This window comes from Scleropages formosus, chromosome 9 (genome assembly GCF_900964775.1).
Source record: "Scleropages formosus chromosome 9, fSclFor1.1, whole genome shotgun sequence".
Taxonomy (NCBI): Eukaryota; Metazoa; Chordata; class Actinopteri; order Osteoglossiformes; family Osteoglossidae; genus Scleropages; species Scleropages formosus.
In genome coordinates this window covers 23,667,613-23,694,973 of record NC_041814.1, presented here as the reverse complement: position 1 = coordinate 23,694,973, position 27,361 = coordinate 23,667,613, and the positions used below count along the sequence as shown (strand labels likewise).

The 27,361-nt window shown below is 39.5% G+C and overlaps 1 protein-coding gene across 1 annotated transcript; it reads right to left on the bottom strand.

Moving 5' to 3' along the window:
• Window positions 1–392: 392 nt before the first annotated feature.
• On the bottom strand, window positions 393–27,361 carry trpa1b (transient receptor potential cation channel, subfamily A, member 1b). The gene is made up of 27 exons (XM_029255039.1): window positions 27,266–27,361; window positions 26,321–26,491; window positions 25,388–25,597; window positions 25,081–25,188; window positions 24,545–24,653; window positions 23,986–24,131; window positions 21,727–21,863; window positions 17,034–17,082; window positions 14,423–14,522; window positions 14,160–14,260; window positions 13,259–13,428; window positions 12,390–12,554; window positions 10,959–11,073; window positions 9,939–10,105; window positions 9,495–9,585; window positions 9,338–9,397; window positions 9,109–9,207; window positions 8,732–8,802; window positions 8,015–8,168; window positions 7,549–7,638; window positions 6,560–6,729; window positions 6,298–6,427; window positions 4,758–4,940; window positions 4,588–4,656; window positions 4,325–4,429; window positions 2,892–3,007; window positions 393–585 (listed from the first exon to the last, which is right to left on the bottom strand). The coding sequence occupies exons 1-27, from the start codon at window positions 27,359–27,361 to the stop codon at window positions 393–395; spliced, it is 3,375 nt and encodes a 1,124-aa protein (XP_029110872.1).

Here is a 27,361-nt window from a genome sequence, read left to right as displayed (position 1 = left end):
GTTCTTATATAAATGATTGTGTTCTTTTTGCTGTGGTATATAAAGTCTGATAAATGTTTTCCTGAGTGTTTGAATAAGTGACCATTCATTTTTCTGAAATTGGAGCAATGTTTAAACACAGGTCCCGCACGCACTTGTAGAAGTAATGCGGTAATTCCAAAAGGGTAATTACCTACTGGCCAATGTCCAGTCAAAGCTATGGAATGCTATCTCACCCTTGCCTGCTGATCGATTAAATGTTGGCTGTTACAATTTTTGCCACTTTAGCAGTGCACCTATAACACGTGCTCTGGATATGATGGTCCGCTCATAAAATGTGAAAAAGCAGCAGTTACTGTATATGCTACAGTGGGAGGAGCTTTGCAGATCCGCCACGTGGATGAGTGTCATGGTCACTGCTTCTGGGTCGTGGCCTTCACCAGCGGGATCCACCTGCTCTTCTTGGCCAGGAGCTGCTTCTCTGGAAGAGTCTGGAAGATCTGAGGGCCGTCGCAGTCGTCAGCCTCGGAGGTGATCTCCATCTTCCGGATGATCAGCTTCAGCAGGTTGTGCTGCTTCTCTAGAACGCTGGAGATTTCTTTGAGCCTGGCGGACAGAGCGCACGTGAGCCTTGTGTACACGGCGGGAGAAGAGCAGAAGTCACTCTCCGGCCTCTGCTTTACACGTGAACGGCGTGCGACAGTAAACGTTATGGCTTTTAAAAGAACAGACGCAACTGTTGTTAGAATATTCAAAGATCGGAGATTTGTACTCGAAGGGTTATTCAGGAATGCATTACCTTCATAAGGTGGGGAAAACTGCATTTCAGATTAATCAGTTTTAATGTGCCTTTGCTAGCTGTTGTTCTGTACAGTAAATTATGTGGGCCTCCGCTGTATGCCTTTTAAAGGGCACTATAAAAAGTGCAGCTCACCAGTGGACCACACTGTTGGTCTAATTTATTATCCAGAGTTACAGTGATCCAAGTGACCACACCTTGTTTTCATTATTTTTTTTAGTGTTAGCCTTCTGCATATATAGTGTGTGAGTGACAGAGAGTGTGTTCCGCTGATGTGTGGATGAGTGACCCAGTGTAAGTAGCGTGTCATCGCCGGGACAGACGGACTGGAGGCAGGTGAGCGTTGGACCCAAGTGAGGGTTTTATTTCATGACTGGGTTTATGGGACAAGGCAAAACTCGTGGGTCAGGGACAGGCGAAGGTCTTTGGGGCGCGAACGTCACAATGCGGGCAAGGCAAACTCGATAGTCGGTGAAAACAGGCTAGGGTCAAGAACCAAGAGCTAGGTAACCAGGCAGGATGCGAAGAGCACGAGGAGACCGCTGAAGCTGCAAGACCACTAGGGCGGTTGCAAGAGTCCGCATCGTGGCTTGGCTTCGGAGCTCCTTTTATCCCCGGTGTCATCAATTGGCCGCAGGTGTTACCTCTCCGCTTGTTTCCGGGGGCGTGACATAGTGTATCTAGGAGTGTAAGTCCCCTTAGTGAATAAGGTGTGTGATCTGATAACACTACATGGAGTTCATTGGAAGTCGCTTTGGAGAAGAGTGTTTGCTAAAGAAACACATGTAAATGTATATAGTTGTGGTAGTTCTTAAAAAAAAGGGTAATTAAATTTTTTTCTGACATTGAGTACAAGTTTCACATGAGAAAGAAAACATTGTATGAAGGGAACCATAGGTGTTTTTTTTTTTGACAGTAAATGTTTTTATAATAATAGAGTGTATTTTAAAAGTTGTTGTATTTTAACGTAAGATTTTTTTTTTGAACAGCAGGGTGTATTTTAACAGTAGCTGTGTTGTAACAGTAGGGTGTATTTCAAGAGTACGTGCATTTTGAACTGTTAACACTAGACGGTGCTCAAACACTGACCAAGGAATGTTGAAGAAACCCTGTCTTTCTACTTGACCAGTTCTCATATTTTTCATCTTCATCTTTTTACAGTTTGTGATAATGAAACCAATTTCATGTGTATGGGTGGAAGCCTGGGAGGTTTCTAGAGACACCGAGATGCACCGGATCTAGAGATACACCAAAGGTAATATGTAGCAGAAAGGTGGCACTGGAAGCATGATCTCAACTCCGGCGGTCAGGACGCCGTTCTGCTGGAACCAGCTAGTGGTGGCGATTCACTGCACTTTCTGAGCTTTCACACTGCTGGGGCTTACAGTAGGAATATGAAGCTTTTTCTACAGAAATCATGTCTCTCTTCTCATCAGACGTACTTGACTGTTAATTCTTCTCTTCTAACACTGAGACTGGAAGTCATCTTGAAAAAGCATCATTTAAACACAAAAATAATAACACTAAGAACTCAAGCTTTTGGTATGATTCCTCATTTATTTACTGAGGGAGTGGTGACGCAATGTGTTTGGCCAGGTCCCACTCTCTGGTGGGTCTGGGGTTCGAGTCCTGCTTGGGGTGCCCTGCAGCGGACTGGCGTCCCCTCCTGGGTGTGTCCCCTGTGCCCTGTGTTGCCGGGTTAGGCTCCGGCTTGCTCTGACTCCGCTCAGGATAAGCGGCTTTAGACAGTGTGTGTGTGTACTCATTCATTATTCAGTAAGTACAATCAATTGGATATTTTAATATTTCATGTTAACGTTTTATTGGATATTTTACTCGGCCAAATGGCAAAATACGCCTGACTGCAGCTCTTTTGTGCCCCATATCTAACAAATAATGCATTTCTCTGACCTTAAGGAAATGTGAGGAGCAATAATAGATCAGATATGTTTGGGGAATAGATAGAAAAGGGACAGAAACAACAAGCCCTTGTGGAGCAAGTGTAAGAAACTTGGTCCAAATGGGATCGGTCGATACGAGCGGGCTGGTGGAGGCTGCGGAAAGCACCGGCAAGCAGTCGGAAGACAGCGGTGGTGGTGGCCCAGGTGCTCACCTGTACTTCTGTTTCTGCACCTCATGCTCAAGGGGCGTCAGCTGCTGGCTGGAGGTGGACAGACGAGCGTGAGCCTCTTTGGTGTCACTCTGAAACAGGATGCGAAACAGACTGGCCTGTTTCGAATGAAGTCACGCATGAGTGTCTGTTCAAACGCTTGAACAAATGCTATTATTTAGCAAGCAGAACCTGTATGGGCACAGTTCTAGTTCATTTTTCTGACACCCCCCCCAAAGGACTTACAATTTTATACTACTTACAAGGACTTGCCCATTATTAAGGCAGGGTAACTGAAGTGAAGCAATTTTAGGGTAAAAATTTAATTCACAGCTATTATAGCAGAAGCGGAGATTCAAACCATCAACCATGGCACCCAAAGGCAGCAACTGAAACTACTATGCAAACGACTGCCCGTATCACAGCTAACCAAGTTAAAAATTGTGACTGCATTACAGTTGATTGATTGCAGTGATTGCTCAGTAATTTCTGTATACGAGGCATGCACAGTTCTGGTCCTTGAGAGTCATGGGCTGTGGAGGTTTTTACTCGTAGCCTCAGCTTCCAATTGCTGTGCTGAAATTCTTATCTGGACTGTTTGTATTTCAGGTATGAAGCTGGCTGAAATTAAAATGTATTCTCTAACACCTGCAGGAATGCGGCCTGCGAGGGTCACAGTTTGCGGCCCTGTGAAGACCCTGTGCTGATTCACTAAACACACTGAAAACATTAAGCACACGGTCAAAATGGAAACACAAGCCTGTGCTTTATTTCCTAGGCGGATCCAGACATCATCTCTCAGCCTCAGCAGCTTGTTTGTGACAGTCATATTCATTACATTTACGCATTCATTTAGCTGATGCGTTTCTCCAAAGCAATTAATGATTATTTACACGTTTGTACACTTGGGTAATTTTAGTGGAGCAATTTCAGGGTAAGTACTTTACTCAAGGGTACTACAGCTAGAAGTGGGATTCAAGCCCGTAACCTTTGAATCCAAAGGCAGCGGTTTTAACAAGCAAGCTACCAGCTGCGTACCACCCACGTTCAGCTTCTGTTTCATTTTTAGATTTAAGGCTTAAATGAGTAATGATGCTCATTTCTGCTATGTGATTGGCTATTTTGAAGTTTCCAGGAGCTTCAAAGCCTAATGGTGCATGCAAACCGGACTTGAGATGGACCCTGAAGGCATCAAGCTGTACAACACAATGCTCAAGAGCACAAGGGTCTCCCCTTGAAAATAACAGCTTTTCCCGCTAAAAAATGGTGTAAATAAAGTGTATGTGAAGGCACTTAAGATAATCACAGGTATAAGGTTTCTTGCATTCCTGACATTGCCACAGCTGCAGCATGACCTTGGGGATTTACTGAAAGGCGGAGCATAAGTTGCTTGATTTGAGAACCCTAATGAACTAGAAGAAACCTGATCTACAAACCTTGGAGCCACAGATTTTGTTCGGGTACACAGTGATTCTCTCTTTGTCCACACGCTTCATGAACCAGTAGGGCAACTTCTCCTCCAAACTGGTGTGAAGTTCAATCTATACAAGACAGTAATGTGCATTTTTATCTTCTTCCATGTTTACACACATATTTTATGCAGATGAATGCCTCTGACCATCCATCCTTCCATCCATCCATCCATCCATCCATCCATCCATCCATCCATCTATCCATCATCAACAACCACTTCACAAACCTGCATTGCGATTCGCTTCAAAGCAGCGTTCTTCTGCACCTCAGCAATGTCACCAACTGCTAAACCAATCTAGAGCCAAGACAAGGAAATGCAACACAAGGAATTTATAATGTTCCACATAACTGGTGGTAACTGCCATCTAAGTATAAGATGTTGCAGCAGACATTTACCAGCAGGTTCATGAGCAGAATAGGCATGAGCAGAACAAACCAGACCAAGATGGAATATGTCACATAAGGGAAGGGAAGGCTGCCGTTCAAACAAGGCTCAAGGAAGTTGTCCTGGTAGTTTAGCTCTCCAGCCATCATGACAAAAGTTTGAACCACGGAGAGGTCCAGTCTCTCAAAGTGCCGCTAAAAAATGCAAAAATGCACAACGTGACAATGATGCATAGAGTACTATAGGACATTTCAATCACTGCTCATGAATCAGTTCAGTGGTGTTCATCCAGTGTTCAGATGAACCCATCAAAGAACGCCCACAGCCTGGTTGTGCATCAGATTCAAAGGCTCTCTAAAGAGAAGATTTACTCTCACTGGGGCCCTTAATTCTACTTGTATGGTTTTCCTTCATCAATATCTCAGACTATTTTTATATCCATTGGTTGTACCAAAATATGTAATTGAGTAGGTTTAAGCTACCCTTACACTTCCCATAAAAATGTCTTTTAATATCAGAAGCCACTTTAAATCATTTATAAAAATATCCCGCTGCTTCCAACAGCTTGGCTGTAAAGTCATAGAAATGCATGATGATATGTAACAAAGCACTGTTAGGAAAAGAGTGAAAATTCACAGAAAATTTAATTTTACTGGGACATTTATTACTGTCCTGTACAAAGCACCTCAAATTATGGAGCGCTAAATTGCCTTTGGAAAGTTTTGCTCCTCACTGACTGTTTCTCGTTTTCCAGTTTGGCAAAGCGAAATGATTTTTTTTTTTAAAGGGATTATTTTTCTCCTCATATATTCGTAAATGATGCAAAGTATTAAAATGTTTTTTGAGAACTATTTAAAAAATAAAATCATTTAATTGATTTTAAGTAATCAACCCCTGTTATAAAAATCTTACTGTATTACAAAGCCCGTTATAAACTGGGAACTGTATTCTGCTTTCACAATAGAATATAGATTACAATGCAAATTTGGCCCTCTTGTGCTTATTGGAATCCACCTTTGTCAAGTGGCTGAATTGAGAATAAATATTCTCGCAAGTCAAACTGCAGATCACATCAGTTAGTAGTGACACAAAGCCTGCAGACTGTCTATGGAGCTTTAAAACGAAATTGTTACTGTGCAATATTTAGCGGATATAAAGATTTGCAAAACACTGAGTCTTCCCTGCAGCTCATTGATATGCTGTACAGAAAAATGGAAAGATATGGCACAACCCAGGCTTTACCCTGTTCAGTCAAACTGTCTAGGCAATGTAAGCAACCAAGTAAGAAGGACATTTGTCCATGGAGTGACCAAGAGGCCGCCTACCGCTCGGACACAGTGTTGTAGATCACTGGCAGAGAAAAAGTTAATGTGGTTTTTAGTGCATTTTAAATCAGTTAGATTTTAATCTTGAAGATGAGCTAGTAATGAAAAATGCAAGTAACTGATCTGAGGAGTGTGACAATGTAGAAAAATACACTGCAGGGGTTAGAAAGAATCCAGGAGTGAAGAAGCGTGTATTTCCTGATATGAGCGGAGTGTGGTTCCGTACCTGGCCGAGCATGAGCGTGTAGAAAGCCAGAGCGAAGGCGAGCATCAGGAAGAAGAAGAGCATGATGATGCTGATGAGTGTGCGCAAGATTTCTCCAAACATGACAACGTAAATCCCAAAATGCTCGAACCTGGGGTGAAGAAGATCTTAACAGCGTTTGTGTTCAGCGAACAAGAGGCGACAGGCTTCTCTCGTGTTCTCCTTGCTACGTAAGTATATGACGTTCATTTGTTCATTTCCCCGACCCCAAGGCATGCTTTACCTCTGCAGGTACAGGAGGAAGTTGACCCAGGAGAGCAGGACGGCCCACGCTCCAGCTTGCCAGTGCCATGTACCCTGGGCATTCATCAGCAAGGAGGTGACAAAGATCAGCGAGGAGATGGCTGCACCCCAGTCCAGGATGTTGGAGGAATCCCTGAAATAACTCGAGCGCTGTGGCAAAGGCAGTCCAGTTACCGTGGTATGTTCTTTCAAAGCTCACATGTCACAGACAGAAAATAATATGACTGACATTATTAACACTATAAAAATGAAAATAAAACATACTAAACTGCAGAAGATGGGTGGGCAGTGAGTTAAAGAATCTACTTTTGGTTCAGTTTTCTTAAGTGCAGATATTTATGTGGATATGCATTTTGACTATTTGCATATTTGTTTGGATTCCCTCTTAACAAATTTAAATATTGAAGGCATTTTTAAGTGACATATAGAGTAACAATATCATTATTTTAAAATTATTTTTCTCATGAGACTGGCAGTATGTGCGGTGCAGTTACTATTATTATCAGATATGTGAAGGCTGGTCGGCAAAGCTGCTGTGTCAGCTAAAAACTGAATTAATAATAAATTATGGCAAGAATAGAAGCTGTTAAACAGTTTGTGATATTCAGCACACTTTATTCAACTGTGTTTGCTGTAGTTGGACCAAATCTTTGTCCTCTCTTAAAATTTCTATAGCAGGAGAGATAAAATGCTAAACACCCTATACACTATTGGCCCAACTATCTTTTGGGTAAATAAACATTATTTTTATTATTATTATTATTATTATTATTATTATTGACAACAACAACAGCAGCAACAACAACAACAACGATGATAGATAGATAGATAGATAGATAGATAGATAGATAGGATCATATCTGATTACCTGTTGACTAACACCACAGTTCTGCAGTGGACTGCCCTTTCTAATGCAAGGTAAAAGGATTGTTCATTGTGCAGCAAAGAAAGCGGTGGCATGAACATTACCTGCTGCACTAACTGCACCAGCTCCTTGCCAACTGCATACAAATTCATGGCCAAAACCAGGAACATGCAGCTTGTGAGCAAATGGGGTTGCTGTAAGGGTGAAAGATCATACATGAAAAAATATGGAATGTACATTGCTAGCGAAGACAGTGTCAAAAGTTTGCACTGTAAAAGTAGGCATAGTATATTTATTTCTCTGTTGTTCTTGCATTTTTCGTATATAGTACAAAGAGCAGGAATCAACCACCTAGAACTTCATTCATTCATTTATCAATGACTGTTTGTTCTAGCGCTGGTCTGTCCTGGAAGCCTAGGGCATGAGAAATAATTGTTATGAGCTGAACCCAATGAATGTTGGCATTGTGTGCTACTAAAAATGAACCCAAGCAAAACATGTACTGTGAAACTCCATAGGAGTCTGTTATAAAGAGAAGAGCACATCCTTATGTTGACAGCTGAACTGCACCTTGTCCAGGGACTGGGAAACCATGCTGATGGACATGCCGTCACTTGTGAAGTTATAGGTAGGCCTCATGCTCACAATGACGTGGGAGAGAGGCAGCAGGCCAAGTGAGTAAATGGCCAAGTTCAGGATGTGGGCTTTGCTTCCATAGGCATTCCTGGAGGTGGAGAAGAAGTGGGAATGTCACACAGATGCACAGAGAAGGTAAAAGAGAGAACTTCATTGCCTTCAGTTCATTTGATCCATAGCACATGGTGGAGAAGGACTCTTTGTCTAACAAAAAGGCATCACACTGTAGAGTCTTGTCTAAAGTGTTTGGCATGTTTCATCTACAAGGGCCTTTGAAGGACTGAGACCAATGTGACATGTTACAGTTTGGTTTTCATGAAGATGCTTTCCCACAACCACCTACAGATGGGATAAAGGAACAGTAGGTAAAACTTTAGAGTTCTGAGCCATGAAACAAAGCTTCAGTACCACTGTACCAAGTCTGACCAGGATTTCCAGCTTCCTAAACTGCTAACATCCACACATCTAAGTTAATTTAAAGAGTTAAATGAGTTCAGTTACAGTAACAATTAGTGGAATTGAGTGTTTTTGCCACTTAGGTAAACTGAAAACCTGCAAGTTCTCTAGTCTGTCGTTACAATGTTATAAGCACTATAACATATTTGCACAGAATATAACAGGTTATGCTTTTATAGATTTACATATACTCACCATTTCATTTCCAAGTACTTCTTGCAAACAGGGTGGGTCAAAAGGTCTATTTGATTACTGTGCACCATCGCCTTAAGAACATAAAAGTGACCAGTGCATCATAATGAGAGCATGAAGAGATCACCAAAACAAATTAGTTATTTAGTACAATTACACAGGCATATTAATCATTGTTACATCTCAACTTTATAAACGGTATTTGAAAAACAAGCATACTGAATATTTGAATAACCTAATGTTAATGGAGCCACACATTATTTGTTCTTTTTTTGCTGTTTCCGTCCATTTTACAGGGAGATGTTTATTTTGTTTACACAATTAGACTAGTGTTTCTTCAGTGACTCTAAATTTAAATTACTTGAGATAAACGTACTCACATTTAGTGCCACAAGAGGTTGAACTTGGAGCATTTTGTCTGCTTTTGACTCCTTTTTCAGCTTAATTGGCGCTTGCAGCCACTGGAAGTTGTACTCAAGCTGTTGAATTTGGGGGTTGGGAGGAGACCTCATTTAGACAAATCCTGATAGTGCACTTTGTGCAAGAATAGTACATTGTGACAGAGGACAGAGTGAGAAATGATCAAGTAAATTGTAAAATGTAGTTTACGTGGTATTCAGGACTGTTGACATCATCATCAGACTCCGTAACGCATTTGTCCAAAAGGTACTGGTGAAAACAGAACACAATTTTTGTTAGAAGTCCTTAAATTCCTTCGATACATAATGCAATTTAATATAGCTGTGAACAGCAAAAGAACAAAAACCTTGAAAGATTCTGGAAGAAGTTCTATCATATCCAAAACAACACAGCGCTGACTTGAGCCGTACTTGAACGTCTGCAGTGCCTCCGTACATCTGAAACCAGAGACTCCACTTTGTTACAAATCAGCAATATTTCATACCATCCATGAGTAGGCAGTCTCTGCACATTTCACATTGCAGACAATTTTTTCAGAGGTCTCCGTTTGCGCTAGTACAATTTATCATTGCATTTATTCATACTGTATTTATAGCACCATTTTAAAATCTGCATATTGATGGGCAACCTGAGAAATATGTGTTCAAGTGGTGTACTCAAACTTTTGACTGGTTCAGTAATACCAAAATGATTTACAGAGTAAGAGCTTTCCCTCTCTGTTATTTTTTTTTTCCTCCATATGAGTAATGAGTGGAAGTAGATTTCGTGCTGGCAGCATGAAAATGCCCACCTGTCGGTGTCAATGATGGCCATGACCACTTCCTTCCTCCCGTGATGCACGGCCTCATGGACGAAGGAGGCGTCGCTCTTGTTGAGTAGGATTTCGGCTCCTCTGTTCATGAGGAGCATCACAGCAGACACGTGGCCCTCCTTTGCAGCCACGTGCAGAGCTGTGTTCTTTTTTTTTACGACCCGTGTAACAAGGACAATCATTATACTCAACGTGATACAAAGTAAAATAACGAATGCAAAATAAACTAAGGGTAGTAAATTTACCTTGAAAGTGAGTTAATTCAGAAAATTCATGAACCATACAAGCCATATGAAAACTGTTCATTTTACTATGTATGATAATACAAAAGGGGGGAGCTGTGGTGGCGCAGGGGGTTTGACCAGGTCCTGCTCTCTTGTGGGTCTGGGGTTCGAGTCCCGCTTGGGGTGCCTTGTAGCGGACTGGCGTCTCGTCCTGGGTGTGTCCCCTCCCCCTCCAGCCTTGCGCCCTGTTACCGGGTTAGGCTCCGGCTCCCCACGACCCCGCATAGGACTAGCAGTTTCAGATGGTGTGTGTGTGTGTGTGTGTGTGTGTGTGTGTGTGTGTGTGTGTGTGTGTGTGTGTTAATACAGAAGCATTAGACATCAATAATCAAACCAAATAAGGAATACCAAATGATTATGCAAAGCAAACTGGAGAAGTATACTTAACAGCATCTCAAGTGTTATTTACATAATCAATTTAACTTTTCTATGTCATTTCTTTTAATGGAAATGTTTATTCAAATTGCAAAAATAACAGCAGTTTTGCAAATGTTCTTTTTATATAATAGAAACTGTATAATTAAATAAGCCCTCATTCCATAACTAGCTCATTTTAACTTATGCCTGTTTGAGTCAGAATCCGGCACTTCCGCTGCCATACGATCAAATTCACACCATCCACTATTTACCTTTGAGAAACTTGCTCCAACTATGAAAACATTTTCGGCCCAACAGTTTTCACCAGTATACGCAAATAACAGGGACTGGCACCCACCCCGTCTTCGTCAGTTTTGTCCAGCAGTTTGAGGCTGGCTCCAAGAAGGATGTTCATGGTCTGCGTGAATCCTTCAGCAGCGGCATGGTGTAAGCAAGACCAGCCCTTATAATCGCTGCAGAACACAGGTCATGAGAAAGATCAACCCCACCATACGCACACCTCCTGGAGAGAATGAGTCTGTGTGCTGTGAACCTACTGCACATAAACAGGCCTTAATATTAATGTCTGTAATGGCCCCTACAACCATAATATGCACTAAAACAAGTTTGTTACTAACAAAATTAAAATTCATATTGTTTTGCTTACATAATCACATTGTGATCTTAAATTCAGTGCCCACAAGAATTTACAGTAAATATTTTACACCAGATAGAATAGAATCTACGATAATCGTGAAATAATCTGAGATAAAAATTTTGAAGAACAATTTCGCATGAATTTGCTTCTTTGTCAAAATCAAAAGACTTCACAGATGCGATGCACTTCATGTTCAAACTTGTTCTGTGTTATTTTAAGAATTAAAATCTCAGAAATGTACATCAATAGGCTCTAATGTTTGCATTATTATGCCTGCAGATATAGAATAATGGAAAAAGGTCCTGCTTGAGTACTGCAGTAGCATCTTGAAATGTAACAGAGTGGTAACTGGGTCTCCAAAATAATTCTGCTTCGTTCTTGCGAAATAAATAAAAAAAAAAAATATGCATTAGCTTTATTAACTGATATGCCCCTAGAGCCAGAAAAACACATCGTTCACACTTTCTGCTTTTTGTGCAGTTATTTTAAGATTACACTGAACAGGGAACACCTTCATCTCAGGCAAATACCTCCACACATAGCAACAGTCTATCAGCCATTTCCCAGATTTCTTTGCTGCTGGCAAAACTCCATCCTAAAAGTACCTGCAATCCACAGTGATGAATGCTGAATGCGGAGAGATTTCGCTCACTCAGAACTGCTGTATTCCTCTCAAACTTCCAGAAGGCTCTCAGAACAGGGGCTCACCTCTATCCTGAACACTCGTGTGCTCTTTTAATTCGATGTATTTCCCATTATCATTTAAAATAAAAAATTCTCTGCCAAAAATGGTACTGGAGTAATCAACTTCTCAATTGCATGTCTGCATTTGGAGAAAAGCATCTGCTAAATGATTAAATAGAAATGGGAATGTTGTGAAAGGCTGTTTCTGAGTTCATTGGCATATATTAACATTTATTATTTTCAAATCCAGCATTTAGAATAAGAAAAAATTTAGACTTTCAGTACTGTTTTGTGTAAAAGTGGCACTCTTTGACAAATTATAGATATGGTGTTAACTCAGTGCCATGCAGTGATTTCTGCATAACTTAAGTGTGGTAATTGACTCCTGGTGGACTGGTGTGTGTGTGTGTGTGTGTGTGTATGTGTGTGTGTGTGTGTGTGTGAGACCTGTGAAACAAGGCCCCCCTTCTGAGAAGCAGCTCCACCACTTTGGTGTGTCCTCCACGGGATGCAAGATGCAGGGGTGTCAGTCCTTTCTCATCTCCCTCGTTCAGGAGTTTGGAGTCCACCATAGTCTCCAGGAGCCTTTGGCAGGTGTTGAGCCGTCCATATCTAGACACAAAATGATATCATCATAAATGGCAAACACGTTTACCAGAAACACAACATCTATCTTCAATAAGAGCTTGATAGCCATGGTACTTGAGAACCTACCCCAGAACCATAGGATATAAGGTAGGGTGTACCTTGGATCAGATTCCCTTTACTCATGTTACATTAATCCATTTTGCTGATCTTTTTCTCCAGAGCAGCTTATGGTGGTAAGCCACCTGCAATGATTTAATATCTGGGAAATCTCCACTCTGTTAGTTAAAGATATGTGCCATGATACAACGTACCATAACAGGAGGTGAGACTTAAACCTGTGGCTTTTGTATCCGAAGGCAGCAGCTCTACTCACTACACTACTTGCTTTATTGAAGTATGACATTGACCAAGAGGAACATCAGAAGAAGCACATTTTTTTTAAAATTTGCCTTTAATAGACCTGTCAGGGCTTTTTATGGAGGGCTACAGATGTGATCTACTCATTTTGTGGAAGCGATCCAGGCAGTCCACAGCAGCAGAAGTTAAAAGCCAGTTCAAACCCCAAGAACTCATGTTATATACATGCCAGTTCACATGATCTCTTATTGCCTTCCCTACTTATATTTTTCCCCAACATTCAATGCTAAGTTATATGCTACAGAGCAGCGTTGTCTGATGTGAAAAGAAGCTGATAACCCCCAGAAGGGTTCATTCGGGGGACCACTCACTGTGCTGCGAAGTGGAGGGCTGACTTCTTATCTTTGGATTTGCGGCAGACTGAAGCCTGCAGGCCCAGCATGTTCTTGACGGAGTCGGCCACGCCTAGACGACAGGCGTAGTGCAGAGGTGTGCAGCCTTCGACATCCTCATCGCTCATGAGCTCCCGCACGCCCTCCAGCTGAGAGAGCAACATGGACACAAAACACTTGGCTCTACATCAAAACATGTCCATGTCCATGCCACATGTTAGGCCAAAGCTTCTGTTTCCAGGTAGACGTAAATTACTTAGCCCCATAAGGTTGAGAAACATTGTAATTGTACTTAAAACACAAGTCAAAAGTTTGAGTAGAACTGTTAGAAACTACACAAAAAAAACAATGTTTGAGAAGTGAAAGTCAGTCTTTTGGACTGATGAGTCAAAATTTGACATATATGGGTCTAATCACCAGGTATTGTAAGACTGAGAGGATGAGTTGTGCCTGTGTGGTTCCCACTGTTCAGCCTGGAGGAGGCAGTGTCATGGTGTGGGGATGATTTTCTGGTCACAGACTGGTGATTTTTAACAAGAACATGTAATCTCAACTAGTGTGGCAATCATAGCGTACTTCATAGACATGCTCTTCCATCAAGATTACAGTTAGTTGGTCATTCCTTGATTCTTCAGCAAGATAGCAACCAATAGCGTACCTCAAAGTTGTACGAGAACTATGTGGTGAAGAAGGAAAGCAAAAAAAAGCTCAAACTACTGACCTAGTGCAAGACATTGTCAATGATATAGAAAAACATATAGTCCACAGATGTTATACACTATATGGCTAAAAGCTTGTGACTCCATTCTAATTTCCTCCATGTAGTTTAGGCACTAACTGAAGCCATTAATATAGCAGTAGTTCACAGCAAAATGATCACCTGCAGTATGTCTTCTGGAAGATTTTTAAGACCCTTCGGTTGTAAAATAGCTAGATGCAGGAAGTTACGGCCCAGCTTGTCTTTTATCTCCAGACTTGCTCCTGAAACATTCACACAGAGGAAAAAAAAAACCAACAGAATTTGACCTAAAGGTTTTAATAAGAAAGTGTAAAACATATGCATTCGTCACGACAAACCGTGCCTATTGGTGTCTTGAGCCCCAGAGTGAGGATGGATTGACAGCCACCCGTGTTTCTACTCACCATTCAACAGCAAGAGTGTGACTGATCTCCACGCTCCGCAGCTTGTGGCTAATAGCAGAGGGGTGTGACCTTTACAGTCAATGCAGTTGATGTCCGCACCCTGCAAACATACACAAACATGCAAACGATTGTTGCTCTGGCTGCTTGAGTTACAAAAAGATGGTCACATTCTAATTACTTTAACATGTTAATGCATTCACTTAATTATTAACGAGTTACATTTTCAGTTCCAATAGCACAATAGCACAATAGCACTTCAGAATACATATTTACACACATATCTATCTTTAGATACTTATTTCTTTAATGTAAATTGTGACATGGAAACAGAGCCGTGCGACTCAAATCATAGCAGAACACTTGCTCATTTTTTTGTCGAATGAAGTAAGAATATTTTTGCTGAATACTTCTTATGGGGGTTTTTAGCTTTAAAATTAGGAACATGTGCTATGTGTTCTTTGCATTCACTCTTTATTTGCAGTGGTGCAATATGAGTGAGAGAATAAACAATCTGAATGCTAAGAAATCAGGTGGTAACACTATAATTAAGGATTTTCCGCATTGAGAGGTGAGCCCATTTCTACTTTAGAGAAGGATGTTTATTTTTCCGGATGGATGCATTTCTGCAGGAAACCTACTTCAGCGTATTTTTAAGGCTTTTATATTTTAACTATTTTTTGCTTTTACAATTCTTTCAAGTAATCCTTTTATTTAGAATGGTCCATTTGTTCTGTGTCTGTATTTGTCTGTTACTGGTTCTTTATTAAGCGTGATGTATTTGAGTTTCATTTTTATAATTCCAGTAGCAGTGTTATATATTTACATTTACATTTACATTTATTTATTTAGCAGATGCTTTTTTCTCCAAAGTGACTTCCAATGAACTCTGTGTAGTGTAATGAGCCCACATACCTTATTCACCGTGGTGACTTACACTGCTAGATACACTACTTACACTGGGTCACTCATCCACACATCAGTGGAACACACTCTCTCTGTCACTCGCACACTATAGTCTACTGTGTCTGATGTCATTTCCCATTTTAATGACTTTAGACATGTATATGTGGCATTCATTTTGTAACGTACAGGTATGCTGATGAAGGCTTACCTGCCAAAACTCATCCGGTTGGCAAAGAAAATGTCTTTCGGTAAGTTTAAAATGTGCACTCCTTTCATTGCTTCAAAATCCTTAATAGCAGTGTTATCATCTGATTTCTTTCCATTCAGACTGTTTATGCTATCACTCATAATCCACTATTGCAAGTAATTGAATGAATGAACGAAAGAAACAAATGAAGAAACAAACAAACAAAAACAAATAAGCAAAAAAAGCCGTTCCAAAATCATACCTACAACAGGGGGGGTTCGATCACCCAAGCCCTTTATTTCTTATTTTACTCCAGTTTGACCACGTCTTCTGTGTTTTTTTTCCTGACATTGTAATTAAAAAGTGGAGACACTTCTTAGCATGGGATTGGGTGTAATGGAATAATCTTAATATTATTTTGTAAGTACAAGGAAACTGCTCTTTTAGAGTTGCAGTTTTTTAAAATTGTTATTGTCTTGGATTTTTGCTCTGAAGTGCGCTTGGATCTGAATTTGTGCTATATATATAATAAGTATAACTTTGCAGCGCACATAAAATGAAAAAGTGCAAGTTATGAGAAGTACTATAGTCACTTCAGCATTACTTTTAGCTGTAGTTGTTGGCGGTGTTTTTACTCACAAGTATATACACTCAGCACTCAGTTTTAACTAATTCTCAAGAGATTCTCTTGTCGAAATTCTAACTACATATTCTCTGCTCTCAGTATTGATTTTGGTTTTGCTGTTCAAATTTCCTTGTTCATCTCCTTTCTTTGGCTGGTCACAGGGATAATTTAGATTTCTACAATTTGGACAGTCTTATAACTGCCTTGTGGTTTCCTGTTTTAAATTCCAAGTACGTCCGCCGATATTGCAGTGAAGACTTATAACCTGAAGGCAGCTCGTTCCAGCTGCACTCCTCACTACTGTTGTTGTGTGTTGAGCGAGGTATTTATGAAGGATTACCGCAGTAAGCACACACCACTCTATAAGAACCGAAAGTCATTCTGAATAGACACTCCAGCCCTTGATTTGCACTATTATGGCTGTCCTGACTCCTGTACGTAATTCTTTACTCTGGAGTCCACCCCTGCAGATTTTCACAGATGCTCTCCAGCTGCTTGCAGCTGAAGCCCTGACTATAAAGAAAAGCTCAAGGTTCTACTTGTATTTCTCTCACTGCAGTATCCAGGCACTGGAGGGTATTCTGGATCCTGATCATATCTCCATGTGGCTTTTTTATGCACTGCGTGGTATTGATTTCTATGGTATTCTGAGCCAAGTGGATTACATGTAATTCAATTCTGTGGTCAAATTTCATTGCCATGATTCGCTACTGTAGATTACAATGTTTGCCAGGTTAAATTTATAATAATGTCAATGTCTGATTAAGCTTTTCTGATACTTCTTAGTTCTCCTTTTTTTGAAAGGGAGAAATCTAAAAATTAAATTAATTTGTCCCAGCATCATATTATGCAGTAGTTATTGATTTTGTGATATATTACAAACCATACATGATTACCTTTGAAATAAGTAATTCAGCCAGCTGAACGTGATCAAATATCATTGCCCTGAAGGAAAAAAATACAAAATATTGTCATGTATGTAATCACAGTTGTAATGAGAACAGAATATGTTGTTTCATTCAGCATATATACATCAATACAGTCCCGCATTCATAACTCCTAAAATGTGATGTGATCTTCATCTAAGTCTTAATAATGTCTTATTTAACAAACAATAGATACAACATTTTACATTGCCATATCTTTTTGAAGAAATGGCTTAAAATCAAAGTCTTTGATGGAAAAGGCATTTGAACTTTTGTTTTTAATAACTAGTGCGACTTCCTTTATTGCCTTTAATGTCCGTCAAACACCTATTGTACCTGTTGTTCAAACCTGAACAGCAGTTAAGAGGTGTTTTGGTCCTTCCTTTACACAAAACTATTTCACTTCACATATATTTTTGGGATGTCCTTTGAGAACGGCTGTTTCCGATCACTCCATATCATTTCAGTTTGTCTGGATTTTCGGTTAGATGTTCTAAAATATGAAATCTCATCTGTTTGAGCCACTCCGTTTTGATTTCCTTCTGTGTTTCCAATAATTTTTATGTTGCATGACCCAACTTCTTTTGAGTGCTGGATCATAGGCAGAGGCCCTGACATTGTGCTCTAAAATTTCCTGATATGACTTGGAATTAATTGGTCCCTCAGTGATTGCAAGCTGTATCTAAGGTAACAAGACAGACCCACATCATTATCATCCCTCCACCATACTTACATACATTTGAAATGAGGTTTTGGTATGAGTATGTAATGTTTTTTTTTTTTTTTGTTTTCCCATGCAAACATTGTTTACTGTTGAACCGTTATTCCAGTACTGCTGTGGAACATTCAGGTGGTCTTTAGTAAAGTTTAGATGAGCAACATGGTTTTTTTGTTGTTTCCTCAATGGTACCTCTAATGAAAACCATTCATTGTTTTTTCATGGTAGACTCATGAACACAAACATCAAGTGTAAGACATGCCTGCATATCCTTAGCAGTCATCTTGTTCAGAGACAGAGCAGTTTGCTAAAATCTCTTTTGAGAAGAATACAATCTGTAAAAAAATCAGTACTTGCCAAGGTTTTGAATGCATGGCTTTGTTCCTTCCAAAATTATCTTTTCAAGCCCTAGACCAGCTGACCTTAACTTTTATATGGGATGGTAAACCACCAAGAGTTAATCGAAAGATACTTCAATGACCTCAGCTCCTTTATTACTATTTGGCAACTAATTTACAGAAACTAATTCTGTGAATCCCTGCCACTGAAACTGGCTGGTGCATTTTACAAGCCCTGTCATGTTGTTCATCACCTCCTCCTGCTCTGGTCTATTCCTCCTTTGCTGTACCATTTACGTGATACTCGTCACATCCCATTTTACTACCCTTAGAATTTGGGCTTACTTTTAGATAAATTTAGAAGTTTTAAATGTATGTCTTTATTAATGTCATTACTTAATTCGTCCCTCTGTCTTGGGAGAGCTGGAAAATATTCTCTTTTGAGAAGTTTTTTGATGAAGATTCTGGATTTTTTAAAATAAAATTTTAGTGGTTTGTGTGTGTTTGCCAAGATCAGCATCTTACAGACTGACCTCAATTTTTTTTTTTTAAATTAAGGACTTTTCAGGCCATCGTTTTTCACCTCTTCCTGAACTATCTTCTAAGCCACCACAGGATGCACTGCTGAAATCTGCACCAAACCAGAGAGGATTAAAATTGTCTACTTACAACCACATTTTATTGTACTGGGCTGACAACGCAATATTTAAGATTAAAAATAAATGAGAGATAGAGCTTGGCACTGGATTTACTCATGAATGGTGGGATGATGCCATCAACAAGGTTAATATATCAATGTTGTGTGCTCTGCTGGGACTGATCCAATTTAAGGACCTTCACAGAGTTTGTCTCTACAAGCCTAAACTATCTGATATTTATCTGGATGCTGACAGCAGCTGTGACTGTTGGATTCATTCTCTATCTGATCTTATACATGTTTTGGTCTGGCCATCAACTTAGGAGTTTCTGCACTTCTGTCTTAGGGGTGCTGTCAAAACTTATCCGTTCTGATTTGCAGCCAAGCCCAGTGGTATTAATCTTTGGTCTTGAAAACCTTTCTCTACCGACACCCAAACAGCCTATATTCACAGACTATACAATTAACCCTTGAACAATGCTGGGTTTAGCGGCACTGACACCCCACGCAGTCGAAAATCCACGTAAAACTTTTGACTCCCCAAAAACCTAACTACCAGTAGCCTACTGTTGACCGGAAGCCTTACTGATAACATAAACAGTCGATTAACACATATTTTGTATGTTATATGTATTATATACTGTTTTCTTACAATAAAGTAAGCTAGAGAAAAGAAAATCATAAGAGAAAATACATTTACAGTACTGTACTGTATTTATTGATACTGTAAGTTTATGTCGTCTGTTTACCAGATGAAACGTCTGTCTGTCTGTCTGTCTGTCAGTACCTGCATCAATATTGTCTTAAATGATACAAAACACTGTAGATGTTATACATATTACGTGTATATTTTATGGTAGTGAATGATAAAATAGAATAGTACCTAGATTTTATGCATTCATGACATACCTAACTTTTTCTTAATTTTTCGATATTTATGCGGTTCGTGTACGAGTTATTTCAAATTGTTGCAAGTCTCCAAAAAAATTTCTAATATGCTTACTGAAAAAAATCCGCGAGTAACTGGACCAATGCAATTCAAACTTGTGTTGTTCAAGGGTCAGCTGTGTTCTCAGTCCATACATTCTTGTTGTTGCTTCACTATTAGCTAGGAGATTTTTCTATTTTGATTTGATATTGTTAACATGGAAATCTCCCAATCCCCTTCTTTCTCCCTCTGGCTCAGAGACATCTTGTTCCTTCTCAGATTGTAAAAAAGTTCACTTTGCAAAGATCTGTACATCTTTTTTTACACTAACTGGAATTCATTTATCTAATATTTTGATGCCTTAGATCTACTTCTGGTATAAATGTGGAGCCTTGGACTTGGTTGAACTTCATTGAAGCCTCATTCTGTTTTGCACTGATCTTGTACATTATATAATTAATGATTTCCACACACGGTCCCATTTATTTATATTTCCTAATGTACACTTGTTTCAGAACTATATTTTACCAATTATTTCGTTATTTTCAACTGTACCTCACCCCTGTTTTGTGTCTTATTTTTCTCTCCCCTAAGGTTCTGCCTGGGGTCTATGGGTTTGGGGTGAGTAGAGGGGTTTACATTTCTTGTTGCTGTTGTTGTTTAAATTAAAATTCCAAAATAAAACTTTAAAAAGATGTTGTCGCTGTAGGGTTCTTTGCTACTTGTCTGAGGATTGAATGCTGTGCCCTTGCACTGATCCTTGTAGGACGCCAACTTCTATGGAGAGTAGCAACGGTACTGCATTTCTTCCATTTGTAAACTCTATGCCTGACTGTACACTGATGGAAGCACAAGTCTTTAGAAATCCCCTTGCAACCCTTTCCTGCCTTATTAGATTCAACAACTCTTTTTCTAAGATTGTCTGAAATCTCTTTTAATGAGGCTATGGTGGACTTCCAAAAAAATCTGTCCAGGAAAGTAGGTAATCAAAATTGTAAGTTCTTTTTTTTAAAAAGTAAAGTAGGTCAAACCCACACCTGAACTCAGTGAAACTCCTGAGTCATTGACTTGAAAACCTGACTGCATTTACGCTTTTAAAAATTTCATTATCCTATAATGGTTCACATACTTTTTCCATCAATGACATCGGTTGTTTAAACCACTTGTCCAGTAAATATATACACATAAAATGCTGTGTGTTGGTTTGTTAAATAAATCTAATTGTCTAATGTCTCTCCTGAGACTTAGATGAGGATCAGATAATATTTTAGAAGCCATTCATGTGGAAATCCAGCAAATTCCACAGAATTCACAAATTTCTCACTACTGTATTTTGTCATCCAGATGGAAAATTGTACTGGTTCAGTATAACATGTTCGTTGTATAGCATTCAGTCTTTTATTCAGTCTCAACATTTTTGAATTGCTTTCCTACATGTATGTTTTTTTTTGTGTAGTGACTTAAAGCTGTAATTGTCTTAAATTACATAACCGTGTTGTAATAATAAATTGCTCTGTCAAGGTAATGCCCTTAAGCCACCCATAATTTAATTCAAACCATATCACATACACACAGAAGACACGGTTATAAAAACAAACCTGCATTATCTATGTATGTGTGTCTGTGTTTTCCAATAATTTTTATAGTATCATGTTGGTTTTGTAGGACTAATGACTTTTATGATGCCTTTGCTTCTGAAGATAAAATATGATATCTTTGATTTATGACAACACACTTGTATATTAAAAGCTACTTTATCAAAAAAATACATTAATGGATTTCCCATTAAAAAGGCTTTTAGGTGACAAAATGTAAGTGATGTGAAAAGTATTTTCCCTAATGATCTCTCAACAAATACAAAGCAAAGGTAAATGCTGGTAAAAAAGAAATGATTTGGTTTCCGCTTCATAATTCTGTTTTACGGCACAGAGGTAGCCATGAGGTGACTAATGGCTGGTGTATGAAAAAACATTAGTTGTGCTCAGCTGCACTCCGAGACAGTGTTAGCACTATAAATGTAACTGCGGTGACGTGAAGCAGACCTGTGCAGGGGTGTCTGGTTAGCACCGTCGGTGATATTGATGATATCTTCCACCCTGCTGTAGGCAGCGAGCATCAGCTTGACCTCCTCGATCGCTCCCTGGGTGCAGGCGAAGTGGAGGGCCGTCGATTTGTCGCACTGTTGAACAAGATACGACATGCGGAAACCACGGGAAATAAGAGAAAGACACAGAAAAGACATTGTGTGAAACCTGTCAGACTCCACACGAGCATCACCGCTATAATAACGCAACCCGGCTGGAAAGCCCAGTCTTCATGTTGTACATCGAACAGTCGCTTAGTCGCTATTCCAACTGCTTCCAGCACATAAGTGGGTGTGATTTGTCTCAATTTAGCTATCTCCTAGCACTACTCCTCATACAAATATTCCCAGCTGACAGCAGTTGCTGGAAGTATTTCCTTGTGGTCAGTGCAGTTTCACCTGAAGCGTGCAGTACAATAAGAAGCCATGTAAAATCCATGTAAATTGTAAATTCATACTTACTTTAAGACAACCATGTTTTTGTACAAATGTATTTTACCGGGGGCAACCAATTAACAAAATATAGTATACTGGCTCCCTGGGCACCGAGGATGACTAAGATTTACTAGCAAGCATGAAAATAGCGCTACAAATCTTATAGCCTTTTACTGAATTCACGAGCTGTTAAACTGAGTTTCCGATTCTGCTCTTTGCATTCACTGGATCATAAATGCCCTAATTTAATGCTAACACTTTCATTACTTTGAAAGTGAATACAATATATATTGCCATGCCTTTTTTGGGCGAAATGAGCACCAACCAACTGATCATTTAAGGATTTCTCGTAAAAGACTGGATTTTGGAACTGAGGAGTTTGACCTTTGGGAAAGAATTATTGATAAGCTGAGTTTTAGACTTTAGAGGTGTTGATAGAGATTTTGTGAGATATGTACACTGTAGACCTGATATAATGCGGCTCGATATAACATGGGGTTGCATGTAACAGAGTCAGAGCTTGGACCCCAGATTTTTTTCAGTCAATTCCTTTCCATGTGTTTCAGATCTGGGTGGTTCCCATACACAATTCTTAAAGCCCAAAGGTAAAGTTATGTAATATAGCGATTAGTACAACACAGATCTCAAGTCCCAGCTGAGTTTTTAATAGTAGTGATGAAGATTCACTCCAGCTTCTCTACCACCTAAAGTGACCGAGGCTCTAGCAGCCATGGATATTGCATTTCAGTGGCTAGAGTCCGAAAATGTGGACAGAATTCACATCCTACATCTAAAGTCCATCATGGAAATTGCCAAAGAAAAACAAATGTGAGATAAAAGTCCACCTTAGACTTTTTATTTTTACAAAATCTACAACGTAATCAGTAAGTTTAGTTAATGTACTCGTATAAAACAACTTTGTAAAATCCTATTTAATTATTTACACAATATCAACTTCAGTCTGCTTTTGTTGTAAATTTCTGTAATAATGTAATTTGCGAGAAGTGCATTTAATGTTACAGAACGTATTACATTCTGGTTCATCAGTAAAAACAAGAAATGATGAATTGCACTTTATTCAATGTTATTAGTAATGACGAAGTATGAATGCTGCAACGTATCACTAATTGTCGTTCACACACTTGTGCGGACCGTTGCTTTTATGTTACGTTAATCTTCTCTCAGCAGCAAGCTGGAGTTAAAATTTCTTCAGCCTCCAACAAAAGCGGGAAGTTGTTACAACGCGAACTCACTCATAACATGACATGAAAGTTTGGACTCCGCCTTCCGCCTTCTGTCAACTTTACAGTGTGCTTTGAGATTCTTAAGACTCATATACTAGACTGTCCTGCATTAGTTTTGCTTTATAATTTGTTTTGTTTTTCTAGTTCTTTTTTCAGTCTTTTTGACCAGCATTTTGTTTTATTTTGTCAATATGGAAATTGTTGACAAAAACAAACGGAATTCCAGCCATTACTACCCCATGCCTGGTAATTTCCTGAACCAGACAGGCCCCAGTGTGTCACAGTGACATTTATATTTTCAAAAAAATACAGAAATAAAAATGGTAATGCACTGTATCATTTAGAATTACAATGACGCACCTCTCTCCAGTCTAACAAGAGGAGTGGAGGAAAGAACATTCTCCAGGCACTATATTTATGTGGCCACGAAGAACTGGGATACAGTGAAAACCACACTGTAACAATTTAACTAAATAAAACTGTACATAGCTTAGGTATAAGTACATAAATTGCTATAATAAAGTTAAATGATGGTTTACCTGCTGCAGGTCAATTTTGGCTCCTTTGGAAATACAGAATTTTATCACGTCAAGGTTTCCTCCATGAACAGCCAGATGAAGAGGACTGCTATTTGACTTGTCCAGATAGTTGAGTTGCACTTCCACAGAGTAGCCAATCTCCTCTCCTTCATGAGATGCAACAAGGCAATATCAAACTAGCTTTGTTTAGAAACTCACATGTAAAGCTAAGCAAAAACTGAACACAATGTACTGTCAGTATGTCAATTATTTCCTGACAAAATTAAAATTTTGGATTGTATTGTGAGAAAAAAATAGTTACATGTATACTGTTTATCAGCTATTTCATGTGAATTCCATACTGCAAATTCACTTCATCATTGTATGACTTCTAAAAAGATTAAGTATTTTCATCTGAGTAAAAAAATGTATTGATAAAAGGATAGATATTGAAAAAAGCTGCAATAGTTTACATACAGTTTGCATGCACAGTTTCAGCAAGGCTTTGTATGTCACAGGGATAAACATCATGGAAAAGTAAATATTTGTTCTGCTTTCTCAACAAGTGGAGCCCACATACCTATTTTCAGTACCATCTCCATGGCCCTCCTGGCCCCGGCAAATGCTGCGGCGTGGGTGGCGAAGTGTCCTAGCTTGTTCTGGTGACACAACCTGGCACCAAACCTGAACTAAAATGAATAAAAAAATAGGATCCTTTGTCCTTTGTTGATTTTTCATGGCTTTACAAGTATATTTCAATCCTGGTTAGTCTTTTTTTAAAGATTTACTTACATTTCCATTTATTCATTTAGCAGACACGTTTCTCCAAAGTGACGTACATCTCAGAGGACAATACAAAGAGTGCATTACATCAACCGAAGGAGAGACTTGGATACATATTTGAAATCACTTTGTGCTACTTTTCATATGCTAGGTTTAGTGCTCGAAAGAATCCCAAATATTGACTATGTATAACAAAACCATTAACAGCAGCACTACAGTTCAACCACACCTCAAAGAACAGCAAACCTGTTTTCTGCCAAGTAAAAGAAACAGGTCAACATGCATTGTCTCCCTTCCCCTGTGCGACTGCCATGCTAAGATGAATGTACTCACTAGCATACTGATAGCCTCACAGTTGTCCACAGAGCAGGCCAGTATTATTGGGGTGTTTCCCAGGTCGCCCTCCAAGTTCACGTCTGTGCAGCTGTGAGACAGCAGCAGCTGCGCCAAAACATCCGGCATTTTCATTCAATCACGTCTGCGTGCGGAGACTTTATCATTCCTTCCATTTCCAAAACAAGTCTGTCGAACATTCTGTTTAACATGTGGGTGTCCGAGTGTCTCTTCGTTTGCTGCGTGCAGATTACAAATGTTATGTTAATATGTCAGAGTGAGTCAGCGCTCGGCTCTGATAACTCACGTCAACCATGGAGTTGTGATGCAGAGAGACGGCCAGGTGCAAGGGGGACATGACTGCGTTGTTCAGGATGTTGGGGTTAGCTCCCAGCTCAAGGAGCTTGGCACAGCTCTCTTTCTGGTTCTTCTTCACAGCCCAGTGAAGAGCTGTGTTCCCTTGATCATCTTGGGCATTCAGTTCTGGAAAGGGGTTATGAAATCCACCTGTCATAAACTGAAAGCAGTACCCCTGAAGCCTCAGTGAGATATGGTTAAGATTGGTTGGATTTTGCTGCGGCCACAAGTACTCCCCAGTTTGTCATACAGTATTATGTATCTGTGTCTTAGAGAGAGAAAAGAGAGCAGTGCCAAGTATTTAATTATGCATCCGGCAATAAGAATTACAGCTCTGCATGGTGTTGCATCAACTCGCTCTAAATTATCCTCATTGCCTTCTCAATCACTCTCAGTCATTATGCATGGATTTCCTGGAGGGTAAGTAAACAAACAAACAATAATGCCACGAAGCAACCTGCGATAAACCCTTATCTGTGTGAAAGCTCGTCATGTACACACAGGTTGTGTTTCTCCGTCATAAGAGCCGCTTATTTGCATATTACTCTTCACCGAATCACTGAGCACAAAGAGTCGATAAGGTCATGAACAGTGACGGTCAGAACATTTTTTAACAACAAGAGTGTTGTTTTTACATGCTGATTCCCCATATACTGCACTGTATATCTATGCATCAGGATAGTATAAAGGGAGTTTTAACCTCTCTGTGAATGACACTGACATGCTTTCGTACTTCACCAAGTGATACATGTATCCTGCAGAGGACAGTATACGGTGTATTGTAGGTTGTTAAATATATCAGTCTTTAATGATCAATCAGGCCAAAGATACCAATACAACAACCTTGCGGTACAATTTGTGAAACTGCTAATTTTTGTCCAACAATTTCACCTCCAAGGCCCAGTACATTGACGATAAACTGTATGACATGGGCATTTCCCCCCAATGCGGCGTGGTGCAGGAGACCAGCTCCGGCCCCATCTCGAGAGCTCAGGGACTCTGGCTGTATCCTCGAGAGGCTTTCCAGCAGAGCTGCATTGCCATGGAGAGCTTCCTGGTGACACGATGGGGAAAAGAATTGCAGGATATCTTAATGATAAAATAGAGTACTGTACAATACTAAGGGATCTAAAGGTAGAATCAAAAATGACCAAAGAATGTGAATTCAGGTTATTTTCTGTTTGCTGCACATGTAACATTATTATTATAATTGTGTTGTTCTCTTGACACCTTTAATTATATAGGGATATTTGGATATATAAGATGGCAGAATTTTAGTTAGAGCCATCACCTTGCAGTCAGGGGTTCAAATTCCTGCTTCTGCTGTACTAAGTGTGAGCCGATACAGTATAATTTACCCACCTGTACGAAGGGGTAAAAACTGTAAGCAGCTCACTTTGTAAACCTAGCTGTATAAGCTGCCTGGGAGACAAGTATCAGTTAAATTAATAAGTAATAACATATTTAATTAATTAATTATTAAACGTTAAGAAATTATTAAACATTATTAGAGTAATTCGGATAAAGTACCTTTCTCAAGGGTACTACAGCTGGAAACTTAACGGAACTGAAATCTTGACCATTTTAGAAAAACAAAAGACTGAAGTGGAAAATGTAAAGTTCCAAAAAATCCAATGCTGAACCTTGTCCTTTCAAAGACTGTGGTTGCTTTCCTGTTATGTAAAGCAGTTTCTTGTAGTTGTTTTTTGTTTTTTTAAGGTAAATGTTTATGAAAGTTTCTCATTCCGCCCCCTTCACCACCTCCACATCCAAAAAAATGCATATTTGCGAACATAACAAACACAAAAAGATGGCGTCTTGCACTTACTTCGAAAACATTAGCGGAAGCCAGGGCTGTTTCCTCCTCGTCTATCACACATTTGTAGAAATTGTTCTGCTTCGTATGCTCCTTGGTATAATGCAT